Source organism: Pelodiscus sinensis, chromosome 8 (assembly GCF_049634645.1).
Source record: "Pelodiscus sinensis isolate JC-2024 chromosome 8, ASM4963464v1, whole genome shotgun sequence".
Lineage (NCBI taxonomy): Eukaryota > Metazoa > Chordata > Testudines > Trionychidae > Pelodiscus > Pelodiscus sinensis.
This window is the reverse complement of record NC_134718.1, coordinates 58,813,129-58,840,095: the sequence shown is the minus strand read 5'-3', so window position 1 is coordinate 58,840,095 and position 26,967 is coordinate 58,813,129. Positions and strand designations below refer to the sequence as shown.

The following is a 26,967-nucleotide window of genomic DNA, read 5'->3' as shown; positions in this document are numbered from 1 at the left end:
TCCTATGCCCCCAAATCCCCTGCCTTGAAGGATCCAAGCAATGTTGGGTAAGTCTTCTAGCTATTTATAATACAATAGTGCCTGGAGGTATCCATCTATATCCATTAGTTTAGACAATGTAGAAATATACAGTCAGGCTTCTCTGTATTAGAAAGTTGTTCAGCTTTATCTACCCGAGTATCTACCCCTTACTGGGATGCAGTATACCAGTATAACAGTGCTCATAGCTATACAGCTTATTCCCATGTGGGAAGGGGAACAAGCTTTTATCAGTATAAGGTATCATTCTGCCTGCCTAAGTGGAGAAAGTGAGTAGGGGAGAGCCTGTTCTAGATTTGATTCTGACAAATAGGGAGTAACTGCTTGAAAGTTTGACCAGGCAGGTCAACTTTAAGGTACACAATCCAGCTACACAAAATGCATAGCTGGAGTCGGCTTACCTTAAGCCAAGCCACTGCAACATCAGTCTTCTCTCTAGTGTATACATGCCCTCAGAGACTTGGTAGGTAAGATTCCTGTAGTAAGCAAGTGTAAAGGGAAAAAAAGTTCAGGAGAGTTGGCAGTTTTTTGAAGATATATCCTTAAGTATCCAAGCGCAAACTATCCGAATGTGTTGGGAAAATAATAAGGATGGTAAAAGACCACCTTGGCTTAGCCAGGACATCTTCAACAACCTGAAACTCAAAAAAGAATAATACAAAAAATGGTAAATAGGTGAAATTATGAAGGATGAATCTTAAAAATAATAAAAAAAAAGCTAACACAAGCATGTAAGGACAAAATTAGAAAGGCCAAGGTACAAAATGAGATTAAAATAGCTAGGGACATAAAGGATAACAAGAAAATATTTTACAAATATATTACAAGCAAGAGGAAGTCCAGGGATAGGGTAGGCCCATGACTCCATGGGGAAGGAAAAATAATAACAGAAATGCAGAAACGGCCAAATATATTTGTTTTCAGTTTTCACCAGAACCGTTAGTACTGGACTAACATAATGAACATCAGTGTAAATGGGGTAGGATCTGAGGCTAAAACAGGGAAAGAACTAGTTAAAAATTACTTAGACAAGATAGATGTCTTCAAGTTGGCGGGGCCTGACAAAATACATTCTAGAACACTTGAAGACCTGGCTGAAGAAATCTCTGAGCCATTAGCAATTATCTTTGAGAATAATTATCTTTGAGGGGAGAGATTCCAGAGGACTGGAAAAGAGCAAATATAGTTCCTGTATATAAAAAAGGGAATAAGGCCAATCCAGAGAACTATAGCCGAGTCAGCTTACCTTCGGTACCCAGAAAGATAATGGTGCAAAAAATTAAACAATCAGTTTGTAGGGACCTATAAGATAATAAGGTGATAAATAAGTCAACATGGATGTGTCTAGAGCTAATCATGTCAAACCTTCTTTGACTGGTAACAAAACCTTGTGAAATAGCAGCAGATGTGATACATCTTGACTTCCATAAGACCTTTAATAATGTTTCCCATGACCTTCTCATAAATAAACTAGGGAAACATAGCCTTGACAAACCTATTATAAAGTGGGCACCCAACTGCTTGGAAAACCATTTTCAGAGAGTAATGATCAATGGTTCTCAGGCACAATGGAAGGACATATTGAGAGGAGTCTGCAGAGATCTGTCTTGGGTCCACTTCTAGTGAATATCCCATAAATTATTTGGATAATGGCATAGTGAGTACACTTATAAAGTTTGCAAATGATACCAAGCTGGAAAATGTTGCAAGTGCTTTAGAGAACAGGATTAGAATTCAAAATGATCTTGACAAACTGGAGAAATGATCTGAAATAAATAGGATAAAATTTAATAAAGAGAAATGCAAAGCACTGCTGAGGAAGGAATAATCAATTGCACAAATACAAAATGGGAAATGACTGCCTACAAAGCAGTACTGCAGAACAGGATCTGAGAATTATAATGGATCACAAACTAAATAAGAGTCAGCAATGTAATACTGTTGCAAAAAAAGTGGGATGTATTAATAGGGGCGTTGTAAGAGAGACAAAAGAAGAAATTATTCCACTTTACTGAGCACTGATAAGGCTTCAACTGGAGTATTGTGCCGGGTTCAGACAGCGCACTTCAAAAAAGATGTGGACAAACTGGAGATAGTCCAGACAAGAGCAACAAAATGGATTCAACATCCAGAAAACATAACCTGTGAGGAAAGACTGAAAAACCTGGATTTCTTTTCTTTGGAGAAGAGAAGGCGGATGGGAGATATAACTGTCTTCGAGTATGTAAAAGGCTGTTACAAGCGGGGGAGGGTGATAAGATGTTTTCCCTAGCCACTGAGGTTACAGCAAGCAGCAACTGGCTTAAATTGCAGCAAGGCAAATAAAGACTGGGAGAACAGAAGTATTTTTACCTGTATTTTACAGCTGGGGCACTAGTCATTGGAGCTAGTGACAGAGCTGGCACTTGAATCTCTGTCTCCTGAGTCCCCTCCCAGAGTCTAAATCACAAGACCATCTTTGTTCCTATTGAAATCAAATTTGATTTCTGAAGTCACCTGAACAGGCAGGAATTTTTTCTTCTTACTTCATGTGGCTGTTGCTGTGGCATGAAATGTGGCCGATAACAGATGGGATTCAAAATAAAAGTAAAGGATCGAATCTAGGATCCTCAAGGAAATTGCTCCTCATAGTTTAAAATTAGATAGAAAAAGTGGGTGGGAAATGACCTTTATCACATTGCTCTAGTGCCAAGAGCCTTTTGTTAGCACAGAGATAAGCACGCGGTCGTATGTAAAAGAAAGTCATACATTCTGCACAGCATTCTTCTGCCCTTCACATATTTGAGTATTGTTTGTTTGAAAAGTAGGCTTGGTACCACTGGGCACTCAGCAAAGTTTATCTTGTGAGGTCAAGAGGGTTTTAAACTAGCAAAAGGAGAAGAATGTTTATGGCACCGTGTTTCAGCTTAAAATAATAAATGAGAGCAAGATTGGTTTGGAAAATGTGCCCTTGGCACTGTCTGAATATAAAATACCCAGTGATATCCAATGATAGCCGAATGCCATATATGCCCATAGAACAGTTTGAAATATCTGGGAGAGTTCTTGCATGTACTCTGTATGGCGGGTGGGCAGATTTCTCTCCCTCTAACACTCACCAGCCACACACTTGTGCACACACACATACACGTGCTTTGAAAAGAGATCTTTCTTACTGGAAACTCTACTACGTTCGTAAAACCAAGAGGCCTTTTCAGAACAGCAATCCACATTTTACCTGAATTTACACCCTGCTCAGCCCCATTACCTTAGCAGCATGACAGAGAGAAGAACTTGGTCTAGTGTGAGCAATATGGTGCCTCTTCCCAAAACTGGATTCCCCAGATAGTCCCAGTGTCCCTCCCCTTCAGGACTCTCCTCTAATCTCAGTCTTCCTGGCCTCCACTGCTCCCAGTCCCTGGCTTCCTGCCCAACCAATCCTTGTTACATAGCTTCAGTCTCTGCACACATGCCCAGATTCCTCATCCCAATTTACTTCCTGCCCTCTCCATTCAAGTCCATCCTGTGTGCCCTCTGCATTTGAGTCAGGCTTTTCCTTCTTGTTCATGCCCAGACATCAGCAGGGGGAGCATTGGAAACACAACTGGAGTATTGGACTCCCTGCTCTCATTTCTAGTGCCTGGCATGACAGCAACCCACAGCTCAGCTCCCGCTGGTCTAGAATGAGTCTCGTCAAAATATAGGAGTTGTGAGGGGATGGAGCATGCTCCATGAGATGGAATCCTGTAAGACAGGTTCTCAACCTTTTTCTTTCTGAGACCTCTACCCCCACAACATGCTATAAAAAGTCCATAGCCCACCTGTTCCACAACAATTGTTTTTCTGCATATAAAGCCGTTGTTAGAGGATAGCAATTGTCCGGGGTTCCACACTATGGAGGGTTGATCTGGCTCTGGCTTCAGTTCTGGTGGTAGGGCTTAGTGCTTAGAGTTGCAGGTTCACATGGTGGAGTATTGGCTTCCTGTGCTGGGTCCTAGTGAGTCTAACACCAGCCATGCTTGGTGGACTCTCTGAAACTTGCATGCGACCACACAGGAGACTTGGACTCCTGATTGAGAACCACTGCTCTAAGAATTAAGCTGACCAGTTCTAACATGTCTCTGTTGAGTTTGTGTGAACCAAGATTTTTCAAAGGCTTATATCGTTGGGCATTTTGTAACAGGGACAGCAAAAGATATACCTGTGACATCCGGGCAGCCCCTTTGTCAACTTTCAAACCCTTCCTCCAAATCATGGAGGTACTTGAACTCCTCAATGATTTGAGGAGTTGACAGAAGATTTTTAACATGGACAAAACAACATATTTTTCAGTGTGTTCTGAACCATTTTTGTGGAAACTTTAAAAAAAAAATCAGGCTGAGGCAGACTCTAGGCTTGGAAAGTTTTAGCCTGAATGGTTGCAATTGGCCAAATGTATAAGGTACTGAAAATGCGGTTTAATCATGGGAATTGTTAGGCATCTTTCACTACCGGTGGAGTAGCCAGCATCTCTGCCTTTAACATGTGCCAGACCAACTATCAGAACACAGAGTGAATCTATTAGAAAGCATATTGTGAAGTCTTTGCTCTGAACGAACTGCAGTTAAGAAAAAGATATATACAGACTCAGTCTTGCTGTGCAATAACTAGTAGAGTCTTTTATTGGTTTTACAAGTTCGTTACTGATTCAATTGATTCCTAACTTGTTTATCATTCACTGGGTATGTATTCGTACATTGCACCAGGCTTCTGAACTGCTTTCACACACAAAAACTTCTCTTTCATTTTCAGAGATTTGAAACCAGAAAATATCCTGTTAGATGATTATGGTAAGTCTCAGAGGTTTAAAGACTTTTTTTCACCATAAAGTAGCTTAAGTTAGTTTTAGAACATGTATTGTATAAAGGCAAATAATTCTCTAAAGTGAACAAGGGGTCTGTCACATACTCATGCTTGTGTCTTGGGATGTATAAAGTGATAAAGCTTTACACAAGGACTGTTACCCTTCTGAGGAAACTAGATTGCATAGCAGAGTATGTTCCTTTGGACTGTGGCTGACCTAGCAATGGGTCGGACTTTTCCACTGTCTCCCCTATTTTGCTGCTAGGAGGCTTCCACAGTAGGAAGGAATTTGTGACATTTTCTGCCCCCAACTCCCTTTTCCGACATACTCTACCCCTCTCAGCTGTCATTTTATTCAAAACCATTGCTAGCTACTAGCTGCCATGATCGAGTCTCATGCTTCAGCGCCTAAATTAATCACTGCCACAGTCAGGAAGGAAATTTCCCCCATTTGCAGCAGTGCAGAACTGGCCCAGGGACAGGCATAACTTTCTTTGAGGTATCAAGTCTTGGCTTGCTACCGGAAACATGGCAAATACTTGTGTTCCTATTAGGGATGTAAAATCACATTTAATTGATTAACTAGTTAACCTTTCACATTCCTAGTTCCTGTGACTCTGGCTCAACAATGACCAGGTCAGTCCCATGTTTTCTGGTGTAGTGATGACTGTCATGTATATGACATGCTTCCATTTGAGCTGGGCCTTTCAAGTCTATGCAGCCTTCAGACCACTACTAAATCATTAGGCCATGTAATGTAGTGCACGATCAAATTGCTACCTACCTGGGTTCTGTGATACCTCAGAGATGGATTGCAATAGGGACCTAACTGGAAAAAATAGATTTATTACCCAAGTTATCTTAGGGTGTGTCTAGACTACATGCCTCCTTCGACGGAGGCATGTAGATTAGCCAGATCGGAAGAGGGAAATGAAGCCGCGATTAAAATAATCGCGGCTTCATTTAAATTTAAATGGCTGCCCCGATCTGCCGATCAGCTGTTTGTCGGCAGATCGGGGGAGTCTGGACGCGATGCCCCGACAAAGAAGCCTTTCTTCATCGACACAGGTAAACCTGGTTTCACGAGGCTTACCTGTGTCGATGAAGAAAGGCTTCTTTGTCGGCGCGTCGCGTCCAGACTGCCCCGATCTGCCGACAAACAGCTGATCGGCAGATCGGGGCAGCCATTTAAATTTAAATGAAGCCGCGATTATTTTAATCGCGGCTTCATTTCCCTCTTCCGATCTGGCTAATCTACATGCCTCCGTCGAAGGAGGCATGTAGTCTAGACACACCCATAGTCTTGACTCTTCCACCTTTCTAAAGGAACTATACACAATAGACTAGGGATCTGGAAAGTTATGGGACATTTTAATGAAAACACTGCTGTAAAATGCAGTGTACTCAAGCAGATTTCTATGCTATGTACACACCATCGTTGCTGAGTGGTTTGCTTTCTGAAATAATTTGATTTAGGTTAAAATATGGTCAGAATGGGAATATAATTTCAAAATCAATTCCTTTATTTACATACTCCAAAATCTGGATATAAGTACAAATGATTACTAGGTTCTTTGGGTTCTAAGTAGTATTTCTCAAGGAACAGATCAGTATGTGGCAAAATAAGATCCAAAAGTTGAGCTTTAATTATAGATTCAGGACCAAGTTTAGTGACTTTTACAAGGTAAACTATCACAAAGTGATACATGTTAAAGATAGAAAAGTCCAATTCAGTCAACCCGTCCATCCTCTTAGGTCAGTGGAAGATGTTTCCAGACAGTATACCAACCATTGCTTTTTTCCAGCTCGGTTTTAAATATCTCAAGCAATGAAGACTAGTCCACAGTATAATAGACCTCACTGTTAGTATGTTTTCATTGCCATCCACTCTAACCTTTCCTGTTTTTAATTTCATTGGATTGCTCTTACCTAAAACCCCTAATCTCACCCAAAATCATTTCTCCCTTTCTGAATTATTATAGTTTTCAAATGCAGTACTAGTGGAATTTTTCTTCTCATGGTATTTAGATGAATTTCAAAAGTAGCCCATTGAGTATAATGTTTGTGGTTCTAGTGATTTTAGGACTGTACTGTAATATTTGCTTTTTCCCCCTTAGGCCATATTAGAATATCTGATCTGGGTCTAGCTGTTAAAATCCCTGAGGGTGAATCAATCCGTGGAAGGGTAGGAACAGTAGGGTATATGGGTAAGTGCCTCAGAAGCTCATTTTATTGATCCTTTACTCTACTATTGTGACTTTGGAGCTCTGTCTGGAGTGCAGATTAACTAACCCTCTAGGAAGCTGTTCTAGAGGACCAGATCATCAAACTAAAAGATATGTGAGAGTTTTCCAGTATTTTAAGGAGCTATATTAAGGGACAGCCGTTCCTCCTTCTCGCTTGATTCCAATTTCCTGCTGATTGCTGAAGGGGCTTTAAGTTTTGCAATGGTCTTCAGCTGCATGTGATATTAATTTTCTCCTGCTTTAGAATACAAAACAAAGCAATATTCGGTTTGCATGTTACAAATGCAGGGCTCTTCAAAATAAAGAAAGCATGTCAGTGGGCTCTATTAACTCTGCAGACAGTGGAGTTATATCAATTAACTGCAGAGAGAGAAAGAGAGATTGAGAGAGAGTGTTAAGTTAATGTATACTGGGGGAGAGAGAATTGCGTGTGTGTGTGTGTGTGTGTGTGTATCAGAGTGTGAGGGTATTAGAGTGTGGTTGTAGCGTAAGAAAGCATATCCATAGTCATCAGAGCCGTTACAAGGGTGGGGCAAGTGGGGCATAGTTCAGTAGCTTGCCCCAGGCACAGAAAACCTTAGTTTCAGCTCTGATGGTCATAAAGACATGTCAGCACAGGTTAACAACCAGAGTGCATAACCAGGGTCCCCAACAGGCTTCCATGTTGGTTGCTAGCTTGTGCTAAAGTCTATGCCATCACCTCTCACTACTATTGTTACCTGGGACAGTTGGGTTAAAATTAGCACATGGGTGTATGGTTATGCTTGCTACAGTCATGCCTGTGCTTCGCAGTTCAGACATATACTGTGAGGCTTTGAATACACTACAAGGTTTTTGAGGCAGAGTATGCTATTGACGGACTCATTAACATGAGTCACGATGTCATTAGCATATTTTCTGCCAATGCTTTTTGTGCAAGGGGTTTTTGTGCAAAAAAGAAGCAGTGTAGCTGGAGAGGATCTTGCGCAAAGGGGGGATTTCGCACAAAACGAAAGCCGCTACACTGCTTCTTTTTGTGCAAAAACCCCTTGCGCAAAAAGCATCTGCAGAAAATATGCTAATGACATTGAGACTCATGCTAATGAGTCTGTCATTAGCATACTCTCTGCCACAAAAACTTATAGTGCAGACATAGCCTGAGACTCTGGGTGTATCTGTTAGAAAAAGCATGTGCATGTACATGTGTGTGAGAGATGTTCTCTGTGGCTATGTCTAGACTGCAAGCCTCTTTCGAAAGAGCCTCTTTCGAAAGAGAGCGTCTAGACTGCACGCGGAACTTTCGAAAGAGCAAGCCGCTTTTTCGAAAGAAAGCACCCAGTGAGTCTGGAGGCTCTCTTTCGAAGAAGCCCTATTTACATTCAAGAACGCCTTCTTTCGAAAGAAGCACTTTCGAAAGAAGGCGTTCTTCCTCGTGAAATGAGGTTTACCACCGTCGAAAGAAAAGCCGCGTTCTTTCGATTTAATTTCGAAAGAACGCGGCTGCAGTCTAGACGCAGGTGAAGTTTTTTCAGAAAAAGGCTACTTTTCCCGAAAAAACCCCTGAGTCTGGACACAGCCTGTGTGTTTGTGATACTGTGAGCAAGTCTTTGCGCATCTTTGTATGTTTCAGGCAGAGAGAGACTTTGTGCAAAAAGTAGAAAGTCAAAGTGCTAATCTACACACAAACATGCACTGAGGCAAGTAACCCAGTTTGCTAAAACCAACTGAGTTATTTCAGTGTAAATCTGCATGGAATAAAAGTGGTTTAAAATGTTTTGGCTAAAGTTGGTAACAAATTGACGTTAGTCTCTTTTATCCCTTATGTGGTCTTGCATCTAAGTAACTAAATTACTAGTTATAAATTCCATCATTAGATCACCTATTGCAAATGTGTGTGTAGATTAGGACCCTGTGTTTGTGTTCAGAGAGTAAATATGCACGTTAGAAAGTGACTGTATGCACAGTGAGTATATATACAGCACACAGTGGATGTTCATTTTTTAAATAAAATATATACACTCAAACTGATCCAAAGGGCAGAATTTGCTTTTTAGGACATTTCATTTTTGTTTAAATAATATGTCTGTTTGCCATTTTTTTTAAACTTACAGTCTTGATGAATTTTCAAGTTTGGGCCAGTCAAAAATATTTAGATTCCACTGATTTGTGTTGTTGTTGTTTCAGATCCCAGCTGTGTTTTTATATATGCTTCTGCATGAATAGCTGCATTCTGTATGTTCTATAACTCAGCTAGTAGCAACCAGGAAGGACTCTTATATTTTCCCACAGTTTTCTCCAGCTGTGCATTCAGTCACTGAAATAAGAGGGTTTGGGTTTTTAGTTTTTTCTTGGTAGAAAAGTCAGATATTTTCACAAGATTTGTCTTTCTCCCTCACAGCTCCAGAAGTCTTGAACAATCAGAGATACACCCTCAGCCCTGACTACTGGGGGCTAGGCTGCCTCATTTATGAAATGATCGCTGGACAATCGCCATTTCGTGGAAGGAAAGAGAAGGTAAAGAGAGAAGAGGTGGACAGGAGAGTGCTGGAGACAGAAGAGGTGTACTCCCATAAATTTTCTGAGGAGGCCAAGTCTGTCTGTAAAATGGTAAGGGGATTTGGCAGCTTACTGTGAGAGATTCATTAGCAAGCTATGTCCAACAGTTCCACCATAAACTACAGCGCAGAGGGCTGCAGAAATCCACTGGTTCATTGCCAGGAAACTTACATCCACTGTTCATCCAGATTGTGTTGAGTGGGTTCATTTGGCCTTTTTCCCCCTCAGGGCTAGTTTGACTTTCTTCATAATCATCTTGATTTTATGTAACATTTTTGGATGAGGAAACAGCATAAGCCTGGGAAGTAGAAATGTGAGGGTGCTGCATCTCCCCCAGGTTTGCACCGGATGCCTCCACTGCTGGCCCTGTACTGGGGTCCCAGCTGCTGGCCTGCACTGGGGGAGAGGGCCTACTGCTGCCTGGGGTCCTGGCCCAGGGACTCTTCTGCTGGCCCCAGCCTGGGCCAGTGAGAGCCGTGGAAAGGGACAAGAGGGGTGCAGCTCAGCAGTCGTATCTGTATTTCAAAGACTTTGACCATCAGATTGTAGCCGAGAATGCTCCTTGTGACTTTTATACCCTTGTGGGAAGAAAGGGTCTGACGCTACAGAACTCTTGAATGTCTCGTGCAAGCCCTGAGCATTCTTAACTGCAATTGTCTTCCTTCACCTAGATTACCTAATGAAAGTGTTGTGGGCCCCCTCCACCACTACAGCAAGCAACTGCCTTTGCCATCAGTCATCCCTAGGGCTGTCACACTGACTGGCTTGTTAAATCACTGTTGGACTCTCCTTTCAAATGTCTTTCTGTTACCCCGTCAGCTGGGAGTGCTCTTTTTTAGCACCATGGCCATTGCTGGTAACCTCCTCCAGGCATCCCTCAACTCTGCCCTGAGAGCACCATGTGAGACTCCAGCGGCAATTTAAAGGGCCCGGAACTCTGGCCACTTCCATGGTAGCAGTGGCCCAGCAGTCGAGAGACCCAGGCCCTTTTGAATCGCTGGACCCTGGGACAGAAGCCCCCTTTGCCGCCTAAGTCAGTGGACCTGCTAGTAATGGAAATCTCCAAACCACTTAAGAGTTAATCAATGCCATTCCAGCATACCTCCTCGAAAGGCCAACGTTCAGTGTGGAAGGGGGTGTTACCTTGACCTTGAATTTCTAGTGTGGTGTCCGGCAGGGTAATGCAAACTAGCTGAGAAGCAAAAGGAAAAGCAGGTTAATGAATAGACGGTTCAAGCTTCACCCATACCTTGCACAACACACAGGCAAGCAGGCAGTTAATATCATTCTGGGTGTTGGGCGGCATAGGAGCTACTGAGGTCTCCTAGAAAACTAAGAACAGCATCATTGCCAAGCATCATAAGTGCAAGTCATTAACTCACAGTGCAGTAACCCAGTGCCACATCCCATGGAGTGGTAATTAACTGACATCACTCCTGATGGATTCTTGAAGCCATATGCTATTCCTGATCTGCGTGCAGAACCCCCCATGGATGTCAGTGGGAGCTGAGAGTGAGGGGTAAAGGACAGTGTGCGGTTCCTTAGTGATAGTTTTGTGCACTCAAAGTCTGCCTTCTCCTGACCAGCCCCATGTCAACTAATAACACACCTTCTGGTAGCAGCATGGTGTTTGTGAGCCATGCAGCATTAACTTTACATTACACATGAAACAGAATCCTCCAGCCCCTTAAAAAGAAACAGCTAGGAGACAAAAACAATTTATGATTCTGTTTCTGCACCTATTTATAGGTGGGGGAAAGTGTCCCTCAGAACAATATAATGTAGCTACTGTCCATGAAAAGTTAAAGCTGAGGAGAGCAAGTCTGAGGGTTAGTGGAATGGTGGTGGAATTGTCCCATCATTATCAGAAATCAGCCAATAAATCTAGATGAGGTTGAATGGCAGTTGGATGTAGCTGGTGCTAGTGATAATCTCTTAAATCCACCATGGGAAGCGCCTCATACACTTAGAGCAGTCTTCAAAATTAGTAACAATACATAAAAAGAACTAATAATGAGTTCCTCAGTACTCAGACATCACAAAACCTCTCCTTTAACTCTGTCAGAGAGACTTTTATCATTTCTCCAGGTTGCTGGAACCTGGGACATCATACCCATTGGCTATTGCAATACACAGTATTTTATTGTATCCCTACTTCTCTGTTTCCTAACCCATTCAATATCATTATGTGTCATTCACTGAGTCTAGACCACGGGTATAGTGTCTTAATTTTCTAACCTTAAAAAGATTAGTTAAAACAAAGTCTCTTTTTTATGTGCATGTTTCTATTTTGAGACCAAAATTAATCGAATGGGGCCTCTTATATTAATTGACTTACTGGGTGCTGTGACTCTCCTTGTGCTATTTCTCCCCCATGCTCAGCATTTTCCATAGTATCCCCAAAATTGCTTCCAGTCAATTTAGGATTGCAGCGACACAGAAATGGCCTCTGACATTAGAGTTGGAATTCCCAACTGAGCTCTGAATTGGTGAGACCATAGAATCAGCGAATGCTTTGTGTCAAAGTGTGGAGTATTAGCATTAGTGCAGCATTGCCATTTCAGGCCATCATGTGATAACCTGGACTGATGATTGTAAATACCTGTGGATTAAATTCTGCCCTCACTTACACCTCGTGCTTGTGTCACCCTAACGGAGACTATTACTGCTTAGGATCAACTTCCCTGATTAGTGGTAGCATCTCTAGAAGTTCTCCTTGTAGTTTTGTTCATAGGCCATAGGGTCTGCACTAGATTATAGAATGATTGCTTGGGCTGTTTGGCTAATGTCCCAAGAGACCTTGCCATCAGCCGTGATGCATCTGCTTTTGTTCTGTTTTATTCATATTAAATGCGCCCTTTGCAAAACGAACATTAAAAAGAAATCTCTCTGTCAACTCTAGAGATAGCTTAACACACACAAGTGCCATCTCCGTTCCTCGCCATATCTGCATGGGATGGGTCTCGTATCCAGGTTAGCTATTGCTACAGTACATTGCAGCTTCAGGAGGCAGGAGGACCTGTCAGTGCCTGTGGAGGGGTGGGCCACCTCCTACAAAAAAAACCAGTTCACTCTACTTCCTGCCAGCAGCAGCAGAAGATAAGCGTCTCCTACGCCACCTGAGCGATCGAACATCGGGAAATCCTTATAGAATTTCCATATGGTTCAGGTTTGTCCCTGCTGGGAGTCCCTGCCGCTTTATGGAGATTGCTCAGCAGCGCACAGCAGCTTTTCTTTATTGCCCTTAGGCAAAGGCAGAGCAATCTATGTTGCTGCCCTGTAGCCAGGCAGGGGAATCTTGCCCTTTCTGTGCCCATGTGGAGGTCCCCCAGCTAGTGCACTCTCCTCTCAAACCAGTGGGGCCTGCAGCTACTGTGGGCCCTGGGGCAAGGTGGAGGAGGGCCCAACTCCCCACCCCAGAAGGGGCAGGACCAAGGACAGTCAGCTATTAGCGCTGCCCGAACTGCAGCGCTGGGCCCCCTAGCCCTCCAAGCAGCTGCTGTTGAAGTAGTAGCAATGGAGGCCAGGAAATCCAGGCCCCTTTGAAATGCTGGACCACCATGCAGTTGCCCCCTTTACCCTCCCCCCGTTGGTGGGCCTGTCTCAAACAGACCCCATTGCACTAGCAGAAGCAGCTTCCAGGCATTGGCCCCCACTAGAGATGATACAGATGTTGGCATTTCAATGGGTCTTATGAGGCAGTTTCTCAGCAGTGGCCAGACAGCTGTGCAGTGACCAATGTTTGCAGCCAATTCCCAGCCACCTGCTCCACCTCGACCTCAGCAGCCAAAACCAGCAACGCACTAGCTGCCAACTCCGTTCCCAAAAACGGCTTCAGCATCAAAGGTTGTTGCAAATTGGCTCCTGGATGCCACTGAGGGACTCAGGTCTTCCCAGCAAGCCCCACCCAGACTCAGTCACCACACCCTGTGACCGCAGGAACCTGACAGCAGCCAACATTTTCAGCCAAACGAGGATCAATTCCCAGATTGATATAATGTCCCCAGCCGGCCCAGAGATCATAGCTCTGCAAGGATATTGGAAACTGTCATTGAGCAATAGGACCCTTTTGTCTTCCTTGCAAGAACTGCAGGCATCTTATATCTAACACAGGTTACTCCACAACTACCCTTGCCAACTGCATCTCCGTTATCAGCAGTGCTGGCCCTGGGAGCTTTTGGCCATCAGTAAAACATGTCCCAGGAAAAAGCCAGCACAAGTCAAGTGGAAGAGCCAGAAGGAACGTAAGAGCCTTCTGCCTTGGAGTGGAATCCTCTCACATGAGAAGAGGATCCCTTCAGCATAAAGGCAGGATATGGCTGTGGGCTTTGTCCACCCTTCCCAGGAGGTACAAGAATCTGGCTGGGGAAAAGTCAGACCCAGGTGGGAAACTCCTCAGGCCACCAGAGCTTGGTGAGCTTTCCCTAGAAAGGGCTAAATGCAGACTCCTGCTGTGGTTTTAAAAAAAATGCAGAGAAATATGCCTCAGGAGTCACAGTCTCATTCAAGCCGTCAAAAGCAAAACTTCTTCCCCTCTCCCCTCCATCTGAGGAAGTCAAGTTGTCTGATTTGACTCCAGCAGAAGAGTCCCGAGAAGGATTCTTTCCTCTGAACTGTTTTAGCATGACGTTGTATGAGGTCATCATTGGATCTTGACTACTTGAACCTCTTGTGCACATAGGGTGGTGAGCCAACAAATAGATGCTGCCCTTCAAATCCCCTCTACTCCCCCCCCCATAAAAAAACATGAAGATGATTAGATCGAATGGAGATACAAGTCAGAGACCCTGAAATGGTCTCAAAGGTTCCATGCAGTCCCAATGCAAAAATCAGAATGTCTCACTCCCAATGTTAATATTATCATTGACAACATGTGAATTAATTGGAGGGGCCACCTTTTACGCAGCATTTGCCATAGTCAGTCTCCCTGTCATGGCAATTACACCTCTGCCACATTAATATTCTGCTGATTTGGCATCTCTTGCACGAGCTATTCAGAGGTGTATCATTGTCTCATAGACTTTAAGGTCAGAAGGGACCATTATGATCATCTAGTCTGACCCCCTGCACAGTGCAGGCCACAGAATCTCACTCACCCACTCATCTCCCTCTCCAAGGCTGAGGACCACTAGCCAGTGGCTTTGATATCAGACTTGCCTGGAAACTCTTTGTGACTAGATTTGTGATAAGCCATGTATGGATCAGGCAGTGGTAGACAAACCACCAAACTGTTGGTACCAGCCTGGGAGCAAACTGGAGAAGTCTTAGGAGATGTGATCTTGTAAGTCAAGGGTGAGGGCAAGAAACTCCCGTCATTAGGCAGACACCTGAGGAGCGATTACTGACCTTCTGTCATAGAATCAAAGAACTGGAAGGGACCTTGAGAGGTCATCGGATCCAGTCCCCTGCCCTCATGGCAGGACCAAGCACTGTCTAGATCGTCCTGTGTCTCTCTAACCTGCTCTTAAATATCTCTAATGATGGAGATTTCACAACCCCCCTAGGCAATTTATTCCAGGGTTTATCCATCCTGACAATTGGGAAGTTTTTCCTAATGTCCAACCTAAACCTCCCTTGCTGCAATTTAAGCCCAATGCTTCTTGTCCTAGCCTCAGAGGCCAAGGAGAACAATTTTTCTCCCTCCTCTTGTAACACCCTTTTAGATACCTGAAAACTGATATCATGTCCCCTCTCAGTCTTCTCTTTCCACATCTTTCTTGAAATGCGGTGCCCAGAACTGGACACAGTACTTCAATTGAGGCCTAATCAGTGCAGAGTAGAGTGGAAGAATGGCTTCTCGTGTCTTGCTCACAGCACCCTTGTTAATGCATCCCAGAATCATGTTTACTTTTTTTTGCAACAGCGTCACACTGTTGACTCTTGTTTAACTTGTGGTCCACTATGACCCCTAGATCTTTCTGCAGTACTCCTCCCTAGATAGTCACTTCCCATTCTGTGTGTGTGAGACTAATTGTTCCTTCCTAAGTGGAATACTTTGCATTTGTCCTTAGTAAACTTCATCCTGGTTACTTCAGACGATTTCTCTAGTTTGTCCAGATCATTTTGAATTTTGACCCTATCCTCCAAAGCCCTTTCAACACCTCCCAGCTTGGTATTATCTGCAAACTTGATAATCGTACTCTCTATGCCATCATCTAAGTCATTGATGAAGATATTGAACAGAAATGGTCCCAAAACAGACCCCTGTGGAACCCCACTTGTTATACCCTTCCAGCATGATTGTGAACCATTAATAACTACTCTCTGAGACCAGTAATCCAGCCAGTCATTCATCCACTTTATAGAAGCCCCATCTAGGTAGTATTCCCCTAGTTTATCAGTAGCAAACAATCCTTGTGTGGTTTGTCCTCATCCAGCTTCTGCAGCTAGAACTGGTTGAAGATAATAAAGTTGGAGATAATAAAGAAGGGCCTGATGATTTGTCTTCTTGCCAGCTGAAGGCTTGCCAGTCCAGCCCTTCCTGGGATGGGAGCTCCAACAACCTTTCAGTTCAGAGTAGGATGTGAGTGGTGTGCTGCATAGACAGGAAGGGGACAACTACTACTATGTCTTTCTTATGTGGAAGCAATCTCCCCAGAGATATTCTCTGAGAGGGAGCCATGTCCCTGCTAATTATCTGCCTCTTCAGGGTGCAGAAGCTGCTAGGAATTGTCAGCTTGAATACTCAGAAGAGACAAATAAATCAGACCGTGCTAGGGAGTCTATTTGTCTTGGGGGGTTGCCTACTTATTCGGCCATGTTTTTCTAACGTTTTAGAAAGTGTGATCCTGCTCAAATGCTAGATGTTTGCAATGTAGTGGCTGCAGATCGCTTTTCCTCTGCTGCCCCCTGGCGAACAGTCATGTTCTAAGTAAAGAGCAGCTGACTTGTGTGAACTATCAGCTTTACCCTCCTATGTAGTAATTTCCTTCTATATTGAGAATGAAGCTATATTTCTTCCTCCCGGGTCCTTCTTTTTTCTTCCTTTTCTAAGTACTTGGAGAAAAGGGGAGAACACACCTTATGAGCCTACTGTGATAAAGTCCTTTTTTTAACCTCAGGCTTATGCTAGCCTGATCGGCCCACGTTCCATTTAGCATATGTTTTTGACTGCCTTTTTGGAATCAGACTGCCAAAGGAGTTTGAGTTAAAACTCTCCAATTGGATGTTCCCCAGGTGGTATTTCCCTGACTCTAGTAAGTAACTTCTCATTTAAAAGGACAGATTTCTTTATTCTCTCCCAATCTTCCAGTGTTAGAAATCAGCATTTGCTAGAGAGGATATCCACACAGATTTAAGTTTATTTTTTTAAAATCAGTTGATTTTATTGCATGTTTATTTTCTTTTGATTTACCGTGGGGTGGTATTTTTCACAATATTAGCCAACTGCAGTCTCTTGTGTGGTATGAGTTTATTAGGAGTTCTGGCTCATGTGTCACTGCTTTGGCTAAAAACATATGCATACATGAAAAAGCCACTTAAATTGAATGAAGACAACCTCTCTGCCACAACCCTTTCAGGTCATGATCAGTTCTACAGTTCAGGAGAATGTCAGAAATTTGTCATGTCATAGCATAGAAACATAGACTCATAGAACACTGGAACTGGACCTAGTACCAGGCAGGACCTAGTACCGTCTAGACCATCCCAGATAGATATATCAGCTGCTGAACAAAGGTAGTGATTAATACATAGCACTGCCTTTCTTTCACTGCTAAAAAATAATAATTAGATTGAATAAATACCATGTTATCAATAATTGGTTTGTTTTCATTGATCTAAAAGGATTAGGCAACAGATACCTGTACATTCTACCCTTTCATCCATCAAAACAGCTCACTCATTGAACCACTAATTGATCTCTCCCAGACCAATTATCATAAACAGAGGTCTCCCTATGGATCCTGGTTCTAACACTCATCTCTCTGTGGTTATCTTCCTGTGCATGTTTATCTAATTTATCAATTATGCTGAGTTCAGTTAATCCCCATTGCCCTATTAAGAATCTCTGCCAGCAGGGAGAAAATCCCTGCAGTCAAACTGATTCTGTTGGCTTCTCCAGATCTCTTCCACGGCTGCCAATGGGCTTCCCTCAGTCCATCACAAGACACCTGAATTTAGGATCGAGGAACAGATATAGCCATGCAGAAATGGTGTCCTGTGCTGCCCTGTAAAAATCCAGGCCAGGCTGATGAAGGTTGGATACGTTGTTGATACTGACACATATTGGACCTTCAGCTAGCATGAATCAGACTTCACTGGGAGCATATCAAACCTCCTCTTCTCTAAACCTCCCATTTAAAGTAAGCCCTTGTCTACGCTACATGGTGGATCGATTGATGCAGGGTCAATCCATCGGCCATTTATTTATAGTGTCTGCTGTAGACATGATAAATCAATCTCTGAGAGTGCTCCTGTCGATGCTGGTATTCCATCAAGACGAGAAGAGTAGCCGATGTTGACAGGAGAGCAGCCCCCATCAGCCTTACTGCATTCAAGATGCTGCAGTGAATATGACGACTTCAGCTAAACTGTTTCCACAGCTGAAATAGATCAGTGGTGCAGGTAAGTGCAGACAAGGCCTAAGTGAGAGAAGGCTATCGGATATAGGACAATACTACTTAGATTGTAAGCAATTTGGGCAGACCTTTGTCTCTGTATTTGAATAATGCTTAGAACAATGGAGTTTAGCCTTGAGAATCTATCACAATGCAAATGCTAAGTGATGATAATAATTCTCCTCTTCCCACAACCAGTATTCGAGTGCAAACAGGAGGGAAAATATGATCATAAGTCTCTTGCTTTTCAGGCTTTCTTACAGTCTTTCCTGGTCTGTTTCAGCTACTGGCCAAAGATGTGAAGCAGAGGCTGGGATGCCAGGGGGAAGGTGCAGTAGAAGTGAAGAAGCACCCGTTCTTTAAGAGCATGAACTTCAAGCGACTAGAAGCGGGAATGTTGGACCCTCCTTTTGTCCCTGATGTGAGTAGCATACAGTAGAGGGAACCCATCTTACCTGGATTTAAAGAGAATGTATGACACACACATTTCTTTCGAAAATGACTGCTCCCTTATATTTCCTAGGCCTGACAATGCCTTGTTTCATTTCTTTTGTGGATAGCCGGTAAAGATGGTGAGCACATTTAAATAAAACCCTTTCCTGAGCCCCAAACTTAAAACTAAGTCTTTTCTTGGGTCCCAGAAGAACTCCGTTTCTTTCTTCCCCCTTTTTGTGCGCTGTAAGCTGCTCCAGCTGGAAAGGAGCAGGCAGTTCACAAGAAAGCATATTTTCACAGAATTCCTAGTCCAATTTTGAAGACATACGAGATTCACAAAGTTCAGCTAAGCATTATGTATATTTGTTCAGAGAGGAAGAATGGTCAAGTCTTTGATGACGTTGGTTCAATTCTCTATACCACTAGAAACTTCCAGGTTGACCTGGGTCTGGTCTTATTTCTTGTCTGCACTAACCCCTGCCATCGATCTAATTTACGTCGCTTCTGCTACGCAAGAAGTGTAGCTGAAGTCAATGTACTTACCGCGGCATCTTGCATGTGGAAAGGTCAGTGGGGGCTGCTTTCCCATTGATGCCAGCTACTATTCTCATCCTGGAGAGTACCAGCATCAATGGGAGAGCACTCAAAAATCGATATACTGGAGATCTGCTTCAGTGTCAATCCCCAGCATAGTGGAGACAAGCCCTTACACTTTCCAGGCCTCAGTTCCGACCTGTAAAATGGGGATAATCTGTTGCCTGATCTCAGAAAGATGATGTGAGGATAGATACTTTGTAGATTGTGAGCTAGTCAGATATGGCAGTAATGAGGGCTATTTAAGTACCCTAGCTAGTTACGCTTTTGGATTAAATGATTAAACTCTGGATCTGGAATTGAAACAGCCCAATATTCTGATTTGGGTGAATAAGTCTGGCCCATTATAAAAAAAAATTAGAATCTGGTTTAGGTATCAAACACCTCCCAAAGACTGCATTTCTCAAGTTGTTTGAAATAGATCCCAATTCTGATCCTCCTCAAGAGATTTGCCCCTTGCTATTGCACACACTGAAGATCTGTATTGCAGTGACAGTAATAAAACTTTCAAAGCCCTTTGTGGTGTATATCTCCTCCCCTATGCACAGAGTTCCATGATAACTTTCCTCTTCCTAGCCTGTCTATCTGGCTAGACTTTCTAGCCTTAAAGCAAGGGTTGGGAACGTAAGGTGGATGTGGCCCCGACTTACTCAGGCTGCGCCTCCAGGATTGGGAAGCCCACACTGGTGATCCAGCTCCTCCCCTCCTCCGTCGCCTCTCCACAGGGCTTAAGCACACAAAATATATTAGGCTGAGGCCCCCAGGCTCTGGTGTGTGAGGGGAATGTGGGGAGTGTCTTTTTCCTTCTCAGTTGGGGGACATGTCAGTGAGGAATTTTGTTTTGTTGTGTTTTGTTTTGCTTCTCCCTTGTGTGTGGGCCGCAACTGATTTTTCTGTGGGTCAGTGGCCCCCAACCCACAAAAGGTTCTCCACCCTAAAGTTCCCATATGGTTTTAGCCTGTTAGGGAAAAGTAATAGTTTGGGGGCTCTGATTTGCATTGCTGCAAGCTCGATCACACCAGAGCGGTTTAAACGCTACACAGGTTTACATTAGCTGCTCTGGTTGGCTTTGCAGTTTACTATGTAGCCTACTTATTCCTATGAATTAGCCCATCGTGTTCTGACCTGCTTCAGTGGGAAGAAATAGGAGACAAACTAGTGTTTCTTTCTCATGAAGAAAATTAGAAAATTCTGGACTCAAATATGGGATGAGCTAAAGCCTATGGAAAGCTGAACTGTGGCATGTAATGGCTAGACGGCATCTCATACATGTGTTTGCTAAATAGAGACACACCATTTTTTGTGTCCCTTAAAGGGCAGGCTGGCAACTTACTGACACAAGAGCTACACCTAAGCTAGATCATTCAGCACTTACAGAATTCTCTTCATTTATAGATCTGAAAGCTCTTTACAAAGAGAGGTAAAGTATTGTTACAGCCATTTTACAGGGAGGGTAGCTAAAGCACATAGAGGTTAATTGACTTGTCCAAGATCACGCAGTCAGGAATGAAGGTGGGAAGAGAACACATTCCTGCCACTGGACCATACTGCCCCCACAGAAAGTTAAGTAGACCATAGCTGTCTTCATCTTTAATAAGAATGCACACCAGACAGAGAATGTAGAGTCCAGCATATGACACTTCATTTTGATGGATTTGGCCAGATCGCTCAGTTCTCTAGATAAAGTATTGCACGCTGGGCTCTCTAGGCTTTGCAAGCTACATTTATGCAATCTTTCTAAACATGGAAGTAGATCCCATTGTAGAATTCTGTGGGCTACACTAATTCTGCAAGTTGCATCTTGGTTATGCCCTGATCTGGCCCTCCTAACGCTTTGATCCAGCCTGCGGACTGCATCTGACCGCTGTCTATTTATATCCTGCTGCCTGTGCCACAAATTTCCAGGCAATGGCTAAGGCAGCAGGATCCTATTTGAATGGCTCACAGCTTACAGTTGTGGCTAGAGATGTAAAATTTTGATTATTTGGCTAATCAAACAGTCGATGCATCGAATTGCATCGACTATTCGAGTAGTCAATAAGGGTGTTTCTGCCTTTGAAGTGTAGCAATGGCCCCAGGGTTGTTGCTACACTTCAAAGGCAAAAGCACTGTGGAGAGCACAGGGCCAGCAGGGGACTCAAGCAATCCCCCACTGGCCCCGTGTTCCCTGAGGGGTTTCAAAGCAGCAGCGCTGCATGGAGCCGGGGCCAGCTGGAGAGTCTCCAGGGTACAGCTGCACATGGCATTTCAAAGCACCCAAGGTCTGGCCTTAGGCTCCACGCGGTGCTGCCACTTTGAAGCACCCTCTTCCCTTCCACCCTCCTTGCTGCCTCTTTCTGACAGAGGCAGCAAGGCAGGGGAGAGCAACTAGCCGACTACCCTGTTGGCAAGTCATTCATGTCCCTAGTCATGGTGCTACCCCAGCAGGAGCCGGAGCCGGAGCCACGAGCCTTTTAAATATCCACATTGCTTGGATGGCTGCCAAGCAATGCAGTAGCAGTGGAGCCAGGAGCTGTGAGCCCTCTGCTGTGTTTTTAATTCAAACCCTCCAGCCCCAGACAACTCTGGGGGGAAGCTGGTTCTCAGCTCTGCCTCTTCCACCTGAGTCTCTGCCTTTCTCAGGGGGAGGGAGGGTGAAGTTGGCTTGTGACCATGTACCAAAATTCATTAAATGGCCTCCCAGTAAAAATTATTGCCCACCTCTGCACTAGGAAGTATTTCTGTTTTCTATTCAATATGGCTGATTACTGGTCTGTTAGCTGAGGAAATGTCTCTTCAAAATGAGGTGGCAGTCATTCCAGAGCACTAAGAAATTTATCAAAATAGTTAAAGGTACTTGATTTTGCATCTATAGAAGTGCAGCAGTGAGAATTATAGCAGTTCACAGGAATGGCTCTTGAGAGGTTCAAGTGGCTGAGAAAGAGCTGAGCTATTAACACAAACAACAGAAAAACTTCCTCTGTGATTTTTAGCATTTAGTATAAATTCCTTTAAAGCTCCAAATTGCAAACACAAGAACTGACTGAGCAGAATGAGACTTTCATTGGGGTAGCCATGGCAGGTGTGCATTTTGTACAGATTTTCTAGTCTTTGAATGGCTGGTGTGTATGTCCCTCTCTCAAAAAAAACACTGCTATTTTTTTACACTTTGTTTAACCTTATCTTATTTTTTCTGTCCTCATCCCCTAACCTCTTAGTCACATGCTACCTGGATGACTAAAACCCACTGTGGTTCTGCTGATGCTGTCAGGACTTCAAAGGAGAAAGCTTTAAATGCTCAAAGCAAGTCAGCCTTTGATGATAAACACATGGGCAGAGCAGGTATAGGAAGGCAGGGTGCAGCTAGTCACTTGTGGTCAGACATTCTCACTTGAATGAGTGTGTGAATAAAAGCATGTGTGCAAACTCAAAGACATTTTCTCTCTTGCTTTTTTTCTGCTGAGACAGCCCAGAGCAGTGTACTGCAAGGATGTGTTAGACATCGAGCAATTCTCCACAGTGAAAGGAGTAAACCTGGACCAAACTGATGATGATTTCTACTCTAAGTTTTCCACAGGATCTGTATCTATTCCATGGCAGAATGAGGTAAGGGAACACCATGATCATATATAACCCCAATGCAGTTTCTTAACTCGGGCTGCTTTGTATGCTTTCAGTAATATATACCCATTGGGTGACGTGCCAGACTCTAATGCATTCATAAGTCACAAATGCACTCTTTCAGGATCTATAAAGTACCACAGATGTCAGGTTCAGGTGACTCTATCTGCTGATTCTGCATATTTGTGTAAATTGGCAAGGGCACGCCTGTACTTCCTCCTGCTGATTTCCATAGAGATGTTCTGATAGCAGCTCCAAAGAACTTCCGCAGGATGGCTTGCTGCCTTAATGTGGTGCTCTATTTGTGACACTCATCTCATTCATTACTTTGTATCTGATGGGCCCCAGCTGCGGCATTTGAATCTGGATCTGAACTTTCCTCAAGTGCCAGGGTTTTTGATTGGGGGATTTGTTCTGCCTGCTGTAGAAACAGAGCCAGCAGTGAAGTTCAGATCCAAGTGTAAACTTCCCCATAGTCTAGGAGGTGGGGCTCAAAGCCAGCCTTTTGGGATCAAGCCAATCTGTATTTTATATTCTCCAATGTAGAAAAAGAAAAGCAATGCAAAATGTAAAGGGGTTTTCTCTTAATAACTGGAATAGTGCAGAATCATATGCATTAGAGACTGAAGCCTTCTGTTAGGTTTTATTTCCTGGTTTCCTCCTGCCAGTATAGTTCACAATTTGCTCTAACACAATATACTTTCCCCATTCAAACCCTTGATGGCAAAAGATTCTTTTTATACTGCATTCATTCCTCATGAGAGGTGATGAATAAGGTGGGGAAGCTGACTAAACTGCCCTGTTGTTTTGAACAGTGAGACTCTACCTCAAGGTGGCCAAGGTCAGGTTGTCTTGGGCTGTCAGCATTAGCTGTCAAAACTGCTTAGTTACGGAAGCTCCCAGTGAAAGTGAATGTGGTGTTTAGGCTGGGATGCTAACTCTGAAAATTGAACTGTACATCTTCAGTTTACTGAACAGCCACAGTAAACTGCCTAATGATAATAGCCTGAGAAGTGTCCTGTTGCATCTTGTTGTGTCCCTCTTTAGCTTATAAACTCTTTAGGTAAGAGACTGTCTTTTACTTCATGCTTGTACAAAGCTTAATATAATGGGAGCCCTGATTCTGAATGGGGGATCTGGAGTATCTTGTAATATTAATAAATAATAGTAATAATGCATTATTATCTTTTTATTATTTCTGTGTTTTACCAGATGATAGAAACAGAGTGTTTTAAAGAACTAAATGTATTTGGACCAAACGGTACTATTTCACCAGACCTAAACAAAAGCTACCCCCCAGAGCCACCCAAGAAAGGATTACTACACAGAATATTTAAACGTCAGGTGAGATCTTAAATGTAACATAAAGAGCCTCTCTGAGTGCTGATGAACTTTTCTATATAATATGTATGCTACCCTGATGGTATTTCCATCATGAGAGAGCCGTGAAATACCAGGGAGGGCTTGTTCTCACAGTTTCCTTGTAACTTTCTGCTTGATGTTGCAGATTCCGTATGTTCAGGTGGTTCAAATTAGAGTCCATATGCAGGAATTCTTATTTGATTCAGTACTTTCAACATTCCAAGGACCGGCCTTAGCTAGTTTGGTATTTATTAGGGCTGGTTGAAAAGTTTCCGTCTAAACTGTTTTTAATGGAAAATTGTTTTTTTCAGCTAAATGATTTTGTGTGTGAGAGAGAAAATTGTCTGCTTTCATGGAAAATGTCAAGTTTTCATTAAATAAATGAACACCCAAAATATAGGCAATGTTGTCTGACTAGTGAGTCTGGCCCATAGAGGAGAATGGGAGCATGAGACATCTGACTCCCAAGAGACGCTGCAGCAACATTTCCAAATGAAAGTATTTGGGGGCTTGGCTGATACTTTTCAGTTTTTCAGTTTGCTGAAAAATCTGAATTTTCAGCAGAAAATAATCCCATTTCCTAACCATATTATTTATCATGTTCTCTTCAATAGACTGCAGTTTGTTTAGGCTGGAATTTAAGGGCACTTTCTATTCCCGACACTGGTCGCAGTCCCTCCCAATCTCTCAAGGTTTTAGTAACCCCTGGTGCAGCACCTAGATCCAACTAAGGCTAGTTCTAGACTACAGGCTTCTTGTGCAAGAAGCTTTTTTCGAAAGAGATCTTCTGAAAAACTTCTTACGCAAGAGAGCATCCACACTGCAAAAGCGCGTTGAAAAAGCAATGTGCTTTTTCGAAAGATCTCGCATGTAAGTCTAACTTCAGTACCGGGCAAATTAGTCGAAACAATAGTAAAGAATAAAATTGTGAAGCATGTAGAAGAACATAATTTGTTGGACAAAAGTCAACATGGTTTCTGTAAAGGGAAATCGTGCCTTACTAATCTGTTAGAGTTCTTTGAAGGGGTTAACAAACATGCGGACAAGGGGGATCCAGTAGATACAGTATACTTGGATTTTCAGAAAGCCTTTGACAAGGTCCCTCACCAAAGGCTCTTGTGTAAATTACATGGCCATGGGATAAGAGGGAAGGTCCTTTCTTGGATTGAGAACTGGTTAAAAGACAGGAAACAAAGAGTAGGAATAAATGGTAAATTTTCAGATTGGAGAGGGGTAACTAGTGGTGTACCCCAAGAGTCAGTTCTGGGACCAATCCTTTTCAACTTATTCATAAATGATCTGGAGAAAGGGGTAAGCAGTGAGGTAGTAAAGTTTGCAGATGATACAAAACTGTTTAGGATAGTCAAGACAGAAGCGGACTGTGAGGGACTCCAAGAAGATCTCACCAAACTGAGTGATTGGGCAACAAAATGGCAAATGAAATTTAATGTGGATAAGTGTGAAGTAATGCACATTGGGAGAAATAACCCCAATTATACGTACAGTATGATGGGGGCTAATTTGGCTACGACAAATCAGGAAAGAGATCTTGGAGTTATCGTGGACAGTTCTCTGAAAACTTCCACAGTGTGCAGCGGCAGTCCAAAAGGCAAATAGGATGCTAGGAATTATTAGGAAAGAGATAGAAAATAAGACCCAGAATATCTTACTGCCCCTGTATAAAACTATGGTACGCCCACATCTTGAATACTGTGTACAGATTTGGTCTCCTCACCTCAAAAAAGATATTTTGGCCTTGGAAAGGGTTCAGAAAAGGGCAACTAAAATGATTAGGGGTTTGGAATGGGTCCCATATGAGGAGAGGTTAAAGCGACTGGGACTTTTCAGTTTAGAAAAGAGGAGACTGAGGGGGGGATATGATAGAGGTATATAAAATCATGAGTGGTGTGGAGAGGGCCGATAAAGAAAAGTTATTTATTAGTTCCCTAAATAGAAGAACTAGAGGACACCAAATGAAATTAATGGGGAGCAGGTTTAAAACTAATAAAAGAAAGTTCTTCTTCACACAGCGTGTAGTCAACCTGTGGAACTCCTTGCCAGAGGAGGCTGTGAAGGCTAGGACTATAATAGAGTTTAAAGAGAAGCTAGATAATTTCATGGAGGTTAGGTCCATAAAAAGCTATTAGCCAGGGGATAAAATGGTGTCCTTGGCCTCTGTCTGTCAGAGGCTGGAGAGGGATGGCAGGAGACAAATCACTTGATCATTGTCTTCGGTCCACCCTCTCTGGGGCACCTGGTGCTGGCCACTGTCGGTAGACAGGATACTGGGCTAGATGGACCTTTGGTCTGACCCAGTACGGCCGTTCTTATGTTCTTATGTTCTTATGTAAGCAGCAATTGCTATCGACAGAATGGCCGCCAGGGCACCTGTGCTTTTTCCTCTTCCCTCTTCTTCTGAAAAAACTCCCTCTTCCCTGTCCACACATGCCTTTTTCTGAAAGAGCTCTTTCACAAAAAGGCTTCTTCCTCGTAGAATGAGGATTACCAATTGGGCAAAAAGCCCTCTGTTCTTTCGATTACTGTTAAAAGAACGCACTTGTAGTGTCGACGTAACTCAAGTTTTGTTGGGAGAACGGCTGGTTTTTTGGCAAAACTCTGTAGTCTAGACATAGCCAAAGGCTGTTCTGATTTCTTTGTGTCCCATGCACCTGGGCACTGTCAGTGCAAAGACCACCCATTAAGAATGGTGCCTTAGCAAAGCTGGCTGCCAGGCTGGGAAACTAGTCATGCTAATGAACCCAAACCCGGTTCCTTCC

At 43.2% G+C, this 26,967-nt stretch overlaps 1 protein-coding gene and 1 long non-coding RNA gene across 4 annotated transcripts in view; one reads left to right on the top strand and one right to left on the bottom strand.

Moving 5' to 3' along the window:
* LOC142830448 (uncharacterized) overlaps window positions 1-26,967 on the bottom strand; it is a 43,048-nt gene that overhangs the window by 1,233 nt on the left and 14,848 nt on the right. The window contains exon 2 of the long non-coding RNA XR_012905687.1: window positions 441-515. This is a non-coding gene — a long non-coding RNA (uncharacterized LOC142830448). The remainder of the gene's footprint in view (window positions 1-440; window positions 516-26,967) is intronic.
* Window positions 1-26,967, top strand: part of GRK5 (G protein-coupled receptor kinase 5) — a 264,271-nt gene that overhangs the window by 226,364 nt on the left and 10,940 nt on the right. For 2 of the 3 annotated variants that reach the window (XM_075935366.1, XM_075935364.1), the window contains exons 10-15: window positions 4,810-4,847; window positions 6,978-7,067; window positions 9,484-9,692; window positions 18,483-18,620; window positions 22,676-22,813; window positions 24,041-24,172. In XM_075935366.1, the coding sequence (XP_075791481.1) occupies window positions 4,810-4,847; window positions 6,978-7,067; window positions 9,484-9,692; window positions 18,483-18,620; window positions 22,676-22,813; window positions 24,041-24,172 (745 nt within the window). The remainder of the gene's footprint in view (window positions 1-4,809; window positions 4,848-6,977; window positions 7,068-9,483; window positions 9,693-18,482; window positions 18,621-22,675; window positions 22,814-24,040; window positions 24,173-26,967) is intronic. The other variant, XM_075935365.1, reaches the window with a different exon arrangement.